At 39.5% G+C, this 15,434-nt stretch overlaps 1 protein-coding gene across 2 annotated transcripts in view; it reads right to left on the reverse strand.

Annotated features, from left to right (window-relative positions):
* The window catches only part of FAM193A (family with sequence similarity 193 member A), a 72,982-nt gene that overhangs the window by 42,817 nt on the left and 14,731 nt on the right, over positions 1-15,434 (reverse strand). For both annotated transcript variants that reach the window (XM_085223588.1, XM_085223587.1), the window contains exons 2-3: positions 2,838-2,903; positions 172-417 (exon numbers count right to left, since the gene is read on the reverse strand). In XM_085223588.1, coding sequence (XP_085079714.1) covers positions 172-417; positions 2,838-2,903 — 312 coding nt within the window. The remainder of the gene's footprint in view (positions 1-171; positions 418-2,837; positions 2,904-15,434) is intronic.

Below are 15,434 nucleotides of genomic sequence, written 5' to 3' on the forward strand. Positions count from 1 at the left end.
CCCATTTTTCAAACACGTGAAACTCACCTGTTTCATTTAGCTCACAGAAAAAAACTCACGACCAACTAAAATGTCATCTCTGCACTTGCAGTTGAAGTGGTTCCAAAGCACAAAGTAGCGCTCAGCATCTCACAGCACATCATCCTATTCTATTGAAGTACTTCAACTTACCACAAGAGATTGCTCTATTGTAGCATGCCTCTCCTCCTTTTCGACTGTTCGCCTACAGTCTGGACACACCCACAGTGGAAGATGCAGCATATTGTTTGCTTTTGGAGATGTGGAAAGTGCTGTTTTGCTAGAATTTTTTATTCCGCTCTCTGAAAGCGAACTATCTTTTCGTTCACTTCTACAAAGAAGACAATGCTCGCCAGTTGTATATGGTGCCCTTTGGCCCAAGCCAAAGGTAAATGGTGTCTACAAATAAATGGCAGGAGGGAGAACTGGTTATTCACAGAACACATACTCAAAAAAAAAACAATCCTGAGATTGTCATCATTCAATGGTGAATATTTGGATTGTCTTAAGATCAAATACTGCAGTCTTAGTATCAGTCTGGCAAACAATTGTGATTATGAATAAATTCAATATAAGAAGCAATTCTTCCATTGATACAGCTTTCCTTTCTAAAATAATTCAGCCTAAGAGCAAAAACAACTTTTAAGTGAAAAAAAGGATAATTTATTTTACTGTTGTCTTTCTCAGAACTGAAAGGGAAAGAAGCAGCTCTGAAGGTCAGTGTCATCTCCCTTTTGAAACGTGTTGAAACAAAAACACTTTTAGCTAAGCTTGTTGCTAAAGAAACGCTTAGCTTCGCTTTAACAAAACCAATCAACGAAGCCTTAAAATCTACTATCAACTATTGAATAAAATGAACCTATGAGGACAGGGGCAACCAAAAATTTACTTTCCCTTCCAAGATTCTACTGTGCATGAAATTGCGGTGCAGACTTGAAATTATGATTACTCATCAAGACTGATGTTCTAAAACATGTCAGGCAGAGCAAGCCAAACAACTTCACAGGAGTTCAAAGTTATATCTGACGGAACAAAATATGGACTAAATGATCTTGGAGGTCTTTTCCATACTTGGTGATTCTATGATCTTATAGAGGCACAATCTCAGATTTGTCCCATGTGACAGCTACTAGCTCTGCCTTAATTACTAACACCCTCCATGCAAACCTCAAAATCATGGAAACGTGAGATAGAAGAGATCTTAAAACCATCTAGTTCCAGCCCCTTTCCATGGGCAGGGACATTTTCCACTAGATAAGGTTGCTCAAAACCGCACAGAACCTGGTCTTGAGCGCCTTCAAGGACGGCACCATCCACAATTTGTCTGGGCAGCCCGTTCCAGTGCCTTAACACTCTCATTCTGAAGAATTTCTTCGTAATATTTAATATAAACATATCCTCTTGAAGTTGTTACTCCTTGTCCTATCGCTGTTCTCCCTGATAAAAAGAGCTCCTCTCCAGCTTTCTTGTAGGCTCCTTTTAGATACTGGAAAACAGTTTACAGTTTCTGAAGGCAAAATCTTACAAACATCAGCAGCAAAACATCTTCCAACAAGGAGGAAAAGTAGAAGACAACAATGTAAATATCCAGAAGTGAAGGCAACCTGACACTTTTAGTAAGGTAAGGTTCAAGGTAAACGGACCCCAGATACACTGCAAGGACTTCTAGAAGCTGCAACTTCAGTTATGCAAGTTTTAATCAGTACCATTAAGCAAACAAAAACACACAATGGCAAATAGAGCAGGAACCACCACCTTAATGGCTATTAACTCACTAAGTAAAATCTTAATAGAGTCTCCCAACTGGGCTGATATTCACAACAAAGAACTTCAAAGAAAGATTCTAAGTTCCAAACAGAGAGCTGGTTCCTAAAGCAAGATGTAGTCAACTGCTAAGAATGAACTTGGGATGGTCACATGTCCAAGTGCTCTCACTAAGTAGTTTAATCCTAATAAAATCGATAGCTAGAACCGTAGAATCATAGAATTGCTCAGGTTGGAAAAGACCTTAAAGATCAAGTCCAACCACAACCTAACCATGCTACCCTAACTCTAACAACCCTCTCTGCTAAATCACGTCCCTGAGCACCGCATCCAAACAGTTATTAAACACATTCAGGGATGGTGACTCAACCACCTCCCTGGAAATGACACCATGATAAAAATCATTTAGATGACCAGGTTCTGTAATAGCTTTGTCATGCTAAAAGCAAGCTACAAATTGCTCTTTTGTATTTAATAGATTACGAATGCAGTGAACAATCGTGAACGTTTCAACAGCAGTAATCAACTTTTTCATTAGCATGGATTTCGGTCATGCATACATTTTGTATTTTTCCTTAGCATCATCAGAGATAAGGGTACATTTTAAACAAAGCAAGAGACTTTTTCAACCAGTCAAGCTTAAAAAGAGATGGATCTCTGCAAGAAAACATCCAGTCTCACTTTCTCTCTCTGAAACATGTTCAGATGTAACATTCATAAAGGAAGGTTGGAAGTAGGACAAGCTGGAACAGAAATAACTGCCTCTGCTATGTATTTAGATTTTTTTCCAAGAATAGCTTTATTACCATAAAACTGCATAGCTTTTTTCACACCCATGTCCAATTTCAAGCTTATTATAACAATAAAACTTTGCTTTCACTGCTTTTTAAAGCTTGAACTGAGAAGTGATCAGAAACTGACTTCAGTTAGCAAAATCCTTAATGCAAACAGAACTGCAGATCATTTCCAAGATTTTTCCTCTTTATGTCACTGTAATTCTCTCTCCCATTAACATCATTCTGCTATCCACACCCACAAAATCTGGCTGTACTTACCTGAGAAACACTTGTGAACTCTGATCCAACAGAACTGTCTGTAAACTGTGTACCATTTAGCGAAACCTGGAAAAAAAATTAGTAGCAAAATGGTTACAATAATCAACTTTTATGCTAAAAACAGCATTAAAATTAAAAAAAAAAAAATTAAAAAAAATAATCATACCCCAAATCTGAGGGCTGATAAAACAGCTTCTGAAATTTCAATGACTGACTGCAGACATGAATAACTCACTTTTAGTAATAAATTTCTACAGGTGCAAAAGTTAACAAGTTATGTATTTCAAGCTTTTGCACTACAACTGTTTTATTAGCAGTGTAACTCTGATCAGAAAGAGCTGATAGTTAGGAAAAACTAAGACACAAGCAAAACAACTTCGTTCCCCTCTGTATTTGGTTGTTTGCTTTCTGCCTTTAAGCTTCTATTGTGAATTGAGACAATTACCAAAGATTCCCTCCTTTAGAAAGCTGAATACAATACAGCTTAGAAACACACTTGATGTTAACAAGGAAGACTTCCATAGGAAGCCGCAGAATTGCATCCAGCTTTTGCAATGCAGAAGCTTTCCTCCTACGCCAGTTATAATTCATACAGAAATCTCTCAGATCTCTTCTGCACTGAGTGTTACAGAAACTACACCAGATAGAGATGAAGTGCTTTTCAAAAGCCACGAGTGTTTTCATAGAGTATTATCTGAAGACACTAGAACAAGAGCAAAGTTAAGACAGCATACAAACCGAAGTTGATGATGGCAAAGAGCCCTAGACCACACTGATGTGAAGAGAAATGTAAAGGCATCTGATTGAAAAAAAAGGGAGGGAGGGGGACAGAATCACAGAATGGCCAGGGTTGGAAGGGACCTCAAGGATCATGAATCTCCAACCCCTCTGCCACATGCAGGGCCACCAACCTCCACATTTAATACCAGACCAGGCTGCCCAGGGCCCCATCCAATCTGGCCTTGAACACCTCCAGGGACAGGGCATCCACAACCTCTCTGGGCAGCCTGTTCCAGCACCTCACCACTCTCTCTGTAAAAAATTTCCCCCTGACATCCAACCTAAATCTCCCCTCCCTCAACTTAAAACCATTTCCCCTCGTCCTGCAGTTATCAAGCCTTTCAAAGAGTTGATTCCCCTCCTGTTTGTAGGCTCCCTGTAGGTACTGAAAGGCTGCAATGAGGTCACCCCGCAGCCTTCTTTTCTCCAGGCTGAACAAGCCCAGCTTCCTCAGCCTGTCTTCACAGGGGAGGTGCCCAGTCCCCTGATCATCTTTGTGGCTCTCCTTTGTTCCCTCTCCAACAGCTCCCTGTCTTTTTTGTACTAGGGGCTCCACACTTGGACGCAGCATTCCAGATGGGGCCTCACAAGAGCAGAGTAGAGGGGGACAATCACCTCCCTGTCCCTGCTGGCCACCCCTCTTTTGATGGAGCCCAAATTGACAGGAAGTCGATTTTCTTCCCCCCCACCTCCTCTCCCACCATCCCTTTTGGTAAGCACTTGTTCATCACTCAAATTTCCGACACACTTTAACTCATGCTTCCATTCCACCTCTCCTTTGGTAACCTCTTTTGCTCTCCCTTCTTCTACCTACGACTGTCTGATGTTACTTTTAAGACTCCTTCCAAGACAGCTACAGCAACTCCCCTGTTTAACTTGGGAACCTCCACATGTTTTGTAACAGATGGACACATCAGACAATACTGTAACCCTGCTAACAAACCCAGAACTTAAAATGAAGCCTCCCACAACACAAAGGTCTGGAATGACAGTAACAAACAATGTAAATAATAATAATAACAACAACAACAAGGTGAACTTGTTAATTCACTTTTTGGAAAGTAGAAAAAAAGAAAGTCTTTCAAATAAAGAAATGTTTCTTCAAGGAAAGAAAACTTCCAAGTCCAGTAGGCTGACTGGTCAGCGGGTTATACGTGCCTTTAGAAACACAGAAACCAGCTTAAAATTTAGAATTAAGCTCCAAAAATATTTTTCTGAGAAAGTCCTAGTGGACAACTTTGTCCCACATCCCCACTTTGTCATTAAGAAAATACACTTACATTCTCTACACTCAAGACTGCAATCACACAAAAAAACATCAGCCGTAGTATTTAAACATGTTGGTGCTCAGTGACCATAAGAGCACCCAGAAACGTTACAAGAAGACAAGAGAAAAATTTTGGGATGTTTCCAATATCCAGTAAATGGCAAGACAATATTGGATGTCAGGAGTGCCTTTTCTTTTATTAACAATATTGTGTCTCTTGATCTTAGGCACTGTGCATTATTTGATTCAAAATATTAGTATGAAACTCCCCAAATTTAGTAATGATTTTAATATCTGGAAGAGGAACAAACACGAAGGAATTTAAAGTAAGAAGCTTGTGGGTTTTTGTTTGTTTGTTTGTTTTTTTTACCACACAAGATAAAACAAACAGAGGGAATCATCAAGAGTAAAATGTCTGTAAGCAATGAGAAGATTCACAACATTATGTGAAACAGACAAAATACAAAAAAAATACAGCAAAGACTTAGGAATGGGGAGGAAGGGAACAATAACATGATAGGGAGGAGAAGGAGGCGGCTGAATAGCATATTAGAAGAAATATTAGAAGAATCTTGTAGAAGTAGTCCAAATGGGGCTGAAACAATAGCAAGCTTAAAACAGATAGGGAAAAAAAATAAAAATGCAGTGACATACCCAGAGTTAAAGAAATGAGGAAAAAAGCGTGAGAACTACAACCATCATCTTTAAGACACATGAGTAATAATGGGGAGTAGGCAGGCTGGTAGGACCTGTAAGGTTCAAGTAAACAAACAACAGATACATAAGGTAATGCTAAATCAAGCTTAAGTCTTGGCAGAAACACTGAGCGTGGTCTTCATGTTTGCTATGGAGGAGCTGAACGATATTCTCCCAGGGAAAGTCTTGATGAAGAATGCACTGGACAACCTGCTTCCATGCAAGACACAGCTCAGAGGAGCGGGGGCAATACAAGAACTAGCCATCAAAAGCAGATGATATTCAACCAAGAGTCCTAGAGAAGCCTAATGATCTAGCAGTTGCAGTAACAACCACAATATGAAAACACGTATTTCCTATTTCACCACGACCAAAGGAGCAACGGACATACATTTTTTAAAATATTTATTAAGTTCCCAAAGTGAAGCATGGAAACTTCCCGTGTCCTAAGCCTGTAGCAAGAATGTCCCTATTTGACCAAGTTAACCAATACCATCAAATTCTTCACACTACTCAAGACACTGCAGGATGGCAGAAGGACCTTACAAGACCTAGTTACTGGGCCATATGCTGACAGATACAATTCAGTGTGCACAAATTTTAAGTAAGAGACAAACTAGACAGTTGTCATATCTGGACAACCAAAGGCTCCTTTAAAAAAAAAAGATACATATGTATGTGTGTGCATACATGTATATTTTTAGGTCAGACCTGGATATCCATTTTTAGTTGTTGTAAAACTACTTGTTTCAAAAAACTATTTTGTGCAAGTAAACGCTAGAAAGAAATCTGACATGGATCAGGAAAACTGCAACTGTGCACATCTACCCTTCACTGTACATTAACTGAAAAAAAAAAAAAATCTTTCTGTCCTTTCTATAGATTGTTATTTACAGTGGGAAACAAACTCTTTCTTGGAAGCTGCTGCCACTATAAGTCACCCCTTTAAAACCTGAATTTTCTGGAAAATAGGCAGACTGTTTGGCACAGGATAAGTACAAAGAAAGTGAGAATCCCAGTCATGACCAACACTCCAAGCTCACCTGAGTGACCCTGACAAACCGGTTGAGCAATTAGAGTGCACACACTCAAACAAAGTCATTATCTGCTGTAACAGTGTGTCGCAATCAAAGCCAGAGCTGAGGGGTGAATTACTGCACTCAAAACACACCCCAGGCTTTCCTGGAGTGGAAGCCTGGTTATGTCACACTCCATGAAAAGAAGATGCAAAGTCGCATGAAAACTCAGGAAAAGAAGAAAAGCAGAGGAAATAATAAATTAAATTCAACTCATCAGCAATGAGCCCTCAGCAATTCAACAGCAATGTGATGCTGAAAAAAACAAAAACAAACAAACAAAACAAAAAAAACAGTAACACATAACCTTAAGGTTGGGAAAGATCAATAGAATCATCTATCCCAAACATCAATCCATCACCACATCCACTAAACCACATCCCTCAGTGCACATCTGTAGGTTTCTTGAACACCTCCAGGGACAGTGACTCCATCACATGTCTGGGCAGTCTGTCCCAAATGCAGCACTTAATCAAATTTCTCCTACAGAAAAAAGATAGGAAACACAGCATCGACTTTGTCAAGTGCATTAGGAATGACACAAACTGGAGACAGCAATGTCACTGAGCACAGATTAAGTTTACATTTCATTCTACATGCCCTAATGTAACAAAGGTACCCTGTACCACTTCAGTGTATTCCTGCATTTTTATAGGGAGCTGAACAACTGCATTTGTTGAAACACCTGAACCTCTGCTTTCTATAAGTGTCACAGCAACACCAAAGAAACACACTGCTCTTATCCCTGACCACCCTTCCACTTCCCAGAAAAGCCTCCAGAAAGCCATCAGAGTATCAAATTCATTTTACTTGCTTTCCTGCCTGCACTTGTACCAAAAACATTTCCCATAGCTGCTCTGCACCCAAGCTCTCCGGGGAGCACCCATCCCAGCACTGCAGCTCCCCATAGCAGCGCTGCCCACCCCCAGCAGACATTCTGCAGACGGCAGCCTTGGTGCCCCCTGGGTGCACACCTCCCTTGTGCAGCCCAGTAGAGCTCTGCCTTGGGTGCTGTCCAGACCCAGGCTGAGCTGTTCCCCTCCTCTTCAAGCCACAGCTCAATCTGTCACTGAGCTAATGCTGGCAGATGAATGGAGCTGACAAAATCCTAAGTGATTTTTGGATATGCAGAAAGTTATCTTTGTGCCTAGCGTTCGACAGATAAGAAGATATCCTAAACTTTCACTTTCTGAAATCAGATCTTTGCCCCGTGCTCACAATTGATAAAAGGACAGGGCATCATGGAAGCCCAGTGCACAGATAACCTCAAAGAATGATTGTTAAAAGTGCACGAGATATAGGTTCAACGTGAGATTAAATCAAACGTGATGCATGATATCTCTGGACAGAGCACAGAAGGGCTATTCTATGCACACACTGCCATTCCTCTCTCCATTCCTGCAGTACCAAGCACTGTCAGACAGGACAGCGTGCTGGGCAGACCTCTGGCACAACAAGGTTTGCAAATTTTGTTTAGCAATCCATTTCAAACATTACTCCTTAGTGTTCTCAGTGGTGACTATAGCCTCTGCAGCTAACCAATATTGCACTATATCTTCAATTTTGTTAAAGAAAAAAAACACACACACACACACACACACACAGAGTAAACCATCAATACACCTCCCTGAGGTGACCACCACTCCCTGTCCACAGTCATGGAAATCCCATCCTGAAGAAGCTCTTGACTGCAAAGTTTTTGTAACAGAAAGTAGATATCTACACTTCTTTCTCTTCATTTTGCTTTCCTTTGTTAAATAACTAGAGATTTTGCAGTGAGAGGTCAAGCCCTTTTAAGAAACCATACCAAAATAATATTTAAAGAGGATTAAATATTCTTCCTAGCACAAGAGCATGGTGAATGCGAAATTAACAAGCAGGAGAGTAATCAGCAATGCATAACACACTTTGAGGTTTATTAGCACAGCTTCCTGAGTTTCATGAGCATTGCTATCAGAGTTAATTATTTTTGTTTTAGACAAAAAGAAAACCTTTTGGATTTAATTCCTAAGAGCTTTTAAAGGAATAGCTTGCAAATTGGTATAAATGTGTGACCGGCAACAGTGAAGAGCTTGCAGGTTCCTTCCTACAAGAATCATAAGGATTATAATGATTTATATCATAAATCATAACCATGATTTAACATGACACAGCAGTGAAACTGTCCTGAGCTTCATTTTTAGGGGGGCAAATTGTACACAAATAAGCACCTGCAAAGAGTTTTGGTCATTATAGGGATAAAAACAAAATATCACAGTATCCAACACTGATTTAGAAGTAACAGTGTTTTGCTTTGGAAACTGATACTATAACACCTGATGTGAATGTGATAATTACACATTTTAGTGACGCTTGTTCACACTCACTGGCTTGCCAGAGAGCCTCAGCATTGCAGGGGGTAGAGGAAGTGATTTCTGAGGAGCTGTAGGAGTCACCAGCTGAAAGGCACCAAGAAGTAATGCTGGGAAGGTTTTCCACAAAAGATTATCTTTGTTCCTACAAAGGATTTCAGAGTTACAAATAGAAACCAGAGAAAGCACAGATAAAGTGGTGAGAATCAAAATTCAAGTATCTATATCAACTCAGCCAACTGATTAATTGTGCAGATCACTAATCCATTTTACCAAGAATGGTATTTAGAGCACAAACTCACAGCATCCTATGTGATCCTTTCCGAGCTTTATTTTAGCACAGTCCAAACTGTTGAGATTGAAAAACTTTCCAATTAAGAAAAAAGTAACCATAAATCAGTCAGTGAGACACATCAGCCCCTTCACATTCCTTCAACAGCTACCAGACTACTTGCAATTTTACAGTGAATCCACCTCAATTAATGAAGCCTGTGGAGAAGTAAGCATTCCAAGGAAAGTTATAAGGCTTTGGAGACTCTCGTTATACCCCAAAATCTGAAACACCGAATCTCAATGTTATTCTCAAATATAGATAAACTACCTCTTAGCTCTGAAATAATTAAGCAGTGGGAGAAACAGAAATTGCCAGAAGTTGAACAGCTGCCAAGTGCATTAGTGAGAAATCTGGCACCGGTTCCAGATGGCAGAAAGCTCTCCACATCAATACAGCTAATGTGTCCAGTTAATCCATACCTATGCTAGAGCCCAACATACAGCACATCTACATTTAACAGCTATAGTACTTAACAGAAATCATTCATATCATAGTGTGTCAGAGAGCTCAAACATTTCATCTCACCACAATGATCTCAAGTACAAATCGCCAAATCTCCACTTGGCAGCCAAGGAGAAGCACAAGAGAACTGCACGGACCCCTCGAGGTCAGAGAGGACACTTGGGAAACAAGAGGAATCAAAACGAGGTTTGTGGCAGAACAGCACATTAGCTGCAAGATGCATCATCCAGCCATGACAACCAGCAGTATGGCACTAATGGTGATTTAAGACGCTGTGAACAGACAGGTGGCTGCAGCAGGCTGGACATCTTGTGACTGCAAAGCACACAAGCCAGCTGCAGTACGATCCCTGCATCCTGCTTAGCCACTGGCAATTATGTACCCAAGCACTAAGCACGGGAAATCAGCTGCAATGGGAAAGGAGGAAGAGAGACAATGTCGGCATCACAAAGAGATGATTCATTTAACTTGAGAGAATTTGCACTTGTTTTGTCTGTAAAGACAAGCAGAAGACAGAAAAACGCTGAGCAGATAGCTCAAGTACTGCTCTCAATTACAAAACCAAACACTCAGTTCCAGAAGCTAACAAGGCTGTTGCCAAGTAGGTCACTCATTTCACTCTCGAAAGGTAAAGCACGGTATCATTTCAGCATGTTAGGAAAAAGATATTAAAGCAATCTATTAAATGTCTGAAGTATACCTGACAACACATAATCACACATTAACCCAAAATCAGGTATTCACTACCCAAGTACCTCCATTACAAATATCTATAAGCAAAGTGACTTTTATCGAGTTTAAATTATGCTCCCACCAAAACAGTTTGTGTGATCCCAGGTAAACTTCTTTTTAGCCAATATGATAGGTTTTTTTGCTTATAATTTCTTCAGAAATGCACATTATTCACACGCTATCAACTCTGCAAGACTTCAGTCTTGTGACATTTCTATTGCAATTTTTGTTCAGCTGATGCAGTAACATCAGCTGGCCCTGCAGTGCTTCATCTAGCCATTAAAATTACAGAATTGGACTAACTTGCAAGACAGGTTCTTTGAAGGCTTCCCTTTGACAAGTCCTATTACTAAAAACTTGTCACTGGGATTTATGTAAATAATACTAACTCCGTGGCTCTGTAAAGAATATACCTAAAATAAACTTGTGTCAATGATAAAAGAGGTCAAACAAGCTGACAAACTGAGGCAGATTTAGGAAGAAAACTTGATCTACCTTGCATGTAGATCATGAAACATGAATGACTGAAAACGCCTGCAAAGTGGCATCCTTCTCCCACCCCCAAGATGCCAGATGCAATTTGTGCTTCTTTTCCAATAGTGAATCCTTAGGATGTTCAACATTAGGTGAAAAAATTTAAGAGATTTTTTCAACAAGCTGAAATAATTACAAAGGAAATACTTTTTCCAATTGAAGCATTTATCACTGCAGAGGTTCAGCCTACAGAGAGAAAATATTAAAGAAAAAAAATTGAATTACTAGGCATACACTGGATTTGTTTGGAGAGACCAACACCCTCTGGTTTAGCAGAAAAGTTAATGCAGACGTTGGAGTTTGCCTTGCAGGGCTACCCAAAACCAAAACGATGAGCCCCCCATACTCCTGTGAAAACTCAGCCCTTAGTTACCCAGCCAGATTGGGCTGGAGGGGAGGTGGAAGTCAAACTGTACACAGCCACACTGTTCAACATACAGCATAAAGATTCATTATTTGGGAACGTTAAAGACATTTGTTTTTCCATTGCTTGGAAAACTGCTAGCCATGCACTGCTAGAAAACAGATCAAACACATAGGTTAAAAAAGTCACTGTAAAAAATACACATAATTAAAGTTTTGTTTTTGCTTTTAAGATGACATAGAGATAGACAAGAAAAACAAGCTCAGAAATATAGCAGGAAGGAAATACAGCATTGAACAAAGCAGAATAGTTTTAAAACAACCTTGCAACTTCAAGTCCTTTAAGAATGCAGGTCCCCTGAAAAACACTTCCTGTGAACGTACACAGAATTGTTTATTAACCAGATGCATTTTTTTCCTTCAGGTCTTCAGAGTCAAGATATAACATTTCTAAACACAGTAATCAGAACAGACTGAACTCTCAGCAACCTCTTAAACTCACCAACCACAAATCCATCAAACCTTGACAAAACAATATGCTCAGAAACAGCCATCTTAAATGGCATGAGCTACACTGCAAGAATACTGGAAGTGTTCTAGGAAAGGTTTTGGTGGTTTCCTTTTTCCCTCCCCCTCTCAAACAGTATCTACAACAGGCAACTTTGAAGCTGTACTTTCACAGGAATGCTGATATCCCTATCTTGTACAGAGCTTTAAAGGAGCCATGTCCATATTTTAGAGTTCTTCCTCCTGCACTCTCAATTTCTCTTTTAACTGAATCAATCTGAATTACATCCTTCAGGAAATTAGCACTTGTTAGGAAGCTCATGAGTTATAGTGCCAATAATAGGAAAATGTTAGCATATAGAAAAAAAGCTATGATATCTACAAGAATAAGAAGCTTTCATATAGAATTTTAAAGGTACTTGGATATAGATCAGACTTGCATAATACCACGACCAGCAATCATTTAACTTCTAAGCTAGAAATTTAGATACTGAAGTTTTACATTTGCTTTCATTTATTAAGCAAGGAGAAATGTATTCCTTGGAAACTAATCTCAGTGATGCAGACTTGAACTATTAACTCTCTGAAACTTATAGATGGCTGTTATTCATTCTCATGTCAAGCACAGCAATAGCCTCTTTTTCTTAAGTCTGATGTGATAACTAATCACTATCAAATACTGTCCTAAGGAAAAAAACAAACAAACATACAAACTAAATACACAGCTGCATTGTAGAATCAAGTGTCCAGATCCTACTTGAAGTGATGCCCAAATCTGTAGACAATCTAAGCTGAATTCCACCAATACAAGCAAGCCTACATAAGCTGTACTTAAAAATATTTAAGTACTGCCTACCATGGGAAATTTGTCTAACAAAGGCCAAGGATCTTCCTGAATTAATTCCTGCTTGGAGGCTTTCTCAAAAGACATGACCTAGCAAAAACCCTATTTCAGGATTGCAAGAAGTAAATGATATAAACTAGAATTCATGCAGGCTTAAAAGAATTACCAAATTTTATTACATTTGTTTATTCTCCATCACTTCTTTTTCTTTCATCATGTATTCAGACACTGCCATCTGATGAACTGTTTATTCCTTCAGAGAAGCAGCAAAGTTAGAAAGCAGGCTCTTGGAAGTCAGGAGCACCATCGTAATCCTTCCTACCCAGCAGTCAGAAGAGCTGGTATTCAGGAAGAATTCACAGCCAGATACAAAATAACCGTCCTCCTTTGGGTACTACTATGAGTCACAGACTCAAGGCCCAGGCTACTTGATGGAGTTATTGTAATAAAATAAATTCTGTGCATCTATCTGTACGTAGGTGCTTTCAGCACAGCAAGCACAAAGGTCTGTCTAGGTAGGTTACATGATACATGCCCACACTTGCATCAAAACTGTCTGTTCATCCTATATCGTCTGAAAGCTTTTTACTATTCTTTTTTTTAACCCAAGACACAATGCTCTTTAGAAACTTCACTGATCAAGTTAAATGTTTTCTTCCAAGGCAACAGAACCACAAGTTCACAACATTACTACAGTTCCCTGAACCCACCAGGCACAAACCCACTTACAACTGCAACAGTAATTAATAACCAACAGCTTTCCAGGACCAAAAGATAAAAGCTATAGAGAAGACACAGCTCTCCTGCCCCAGTTCGTGTTCTTCCCAGAGGAGGATGCAGGCTTCCAAGCAACGGCTATTAATGGCACAGTGAGCAGTGCTGCCCCAAGCCTCCCGTGGTTAATGGTTAATTGCCTTTCAGAAGGGAAGGATCACTACAGGAGAAAGCGAGAGGTCCTGGATGCTACAAGAAATGCCTCCTGCTTGCAGGTCTGGTCTTGCCTTCCCCTTCCTTTGAGCCCAAAGCCATCCGCCTCAGCTCACAAGAGAGCTTGAAGTCTCAGAATGATAATTGATACCACGTTTAAAACCATAAACACGTACTAGCGAAATATTATCTACCATAGTGAAATTCGTACTGCACTGCAACAGATGAGAGATATTGCCCTTGGGGGACAACAGTAAGTAGTTTTATCCAACTGCCAAGTTTCCCTTTTTAAACAACAGCATCACTCCGTGCAACTGGTCAGCCTCGGCCTATGGGCCATTTTCGCACAGCATCACAAACAGAAGAAAAACCTCACTTCCAGAACAAAACATTAATCTTGCTCATAAAAATCTATGCTTAAGTTTAATGAGAGAGAACAAGTGAAAATGGAATTTAGCATAGAAGTATTACAGCTTACTTGAACAAAATGATGAGATATCTTCACGTTCACTGCTACTTGCAGTGACGAGAAGAATCAAAACCCTGTGTTTTGAAGTAGAAATGCCATACAAACCAGAAGGCCACAAACCATGACATAAGTCATAAGTTTGCGCTCATCCAGTTTGTGATTCTATCTTAGTTCTTTTCCTAACTTTTTTTTTTTTTTTTTTTTTTTTTAAAAGCCTTTTCCATTATCTTCTCCAAATTTTGTAATGCATCCTTCTGGGATACTGCATGGAAATTGAAAAGCAAGCATTGGAAACTGGTTATTTATTGTTTTCATTTATTTTATTTTTAAGTACTATGACTGCATATGTCCATACTTTACCATTTGTACTGATAACTTTGTCTTTCTTTCATCTTAAGTTCTTCCCATCATTTCTTACACTTCACACTTCCAATTGTCAAAGTTTTTCAGTCACTAACTCCCTCCAATCAAAACATTTCTCATCTTAAAAGAGCATTAAATAACTCAGAAGATTTCAAGCATCTCCTGCTGTATTTGCAACCAAACACTTTGAGATGAATTCTGTACCAAGATTTGGAAGAGAATAGGCAAAAGGATTTGTCTATACTAATGGTTTGAGCTCATCCCAAAGGCTGCTAAAAGCAAACACGATTCCAGGATGCACTGCGCTGCATTTTGAGACATTGGAAAGTATCAGTGCTGCTTCACAGCCCTCAAAAATGCTCACTATCTTAAGTTTTGTAAAAGTACTGACAATCAGAAAGATAAAGTCTGAAATAAAATCAAATTTAACATCAAGCCATGATAGGAGAAGGAGGAGAATCATGGCTTTTACTCATTAAAATACACTAATTAGTTGTGTCTTAAGAATTCCCTGCAAGCATTAAACGCTGTTCCCTAGTTCACTTATTCCCTTATTCCTGGCAGCAGGAATACAGAATAACAGAACTTAATAGCCAACAGAGTCAATCCACCTCCTCTCAGGTTCTGCCTTCCCTCTCGTAGAATGATGTCCTACAGTTTCATAGTAGATACACAGCAGCATATACTAAAGAAATATCAAAAGCCAATAACGATGATTCAAGCACTTGTTCACCCTGCAGAATAACAGCCAGAAGTGTTCTGAGCAGGTAGTAAGAGCACCATAGAATTCTCTCAACCAGAGCTGGCAAGAACCAACCATGCATATGCCTTTTTTTTTTTCCCCTAGGACAGAGCTATCAGATTTTAATGTGCTGCTCATACTTCAATCCCA

This window comes from Meleagris gallopavo, chromosome 4 (assembly GCF_905368555.1).
Source record: "Meleagris gallopavo chromosome 4, MGAL_WU_HG_1.1, whole genome shotgun sequence".
NCBI classification, from domain to species: domain Eukaryota; kingdom Metazoa; phylum Chordata; class Aves; order Galliformes; family Phasianidae; genus Meleagris; species Meleagris gallopavo.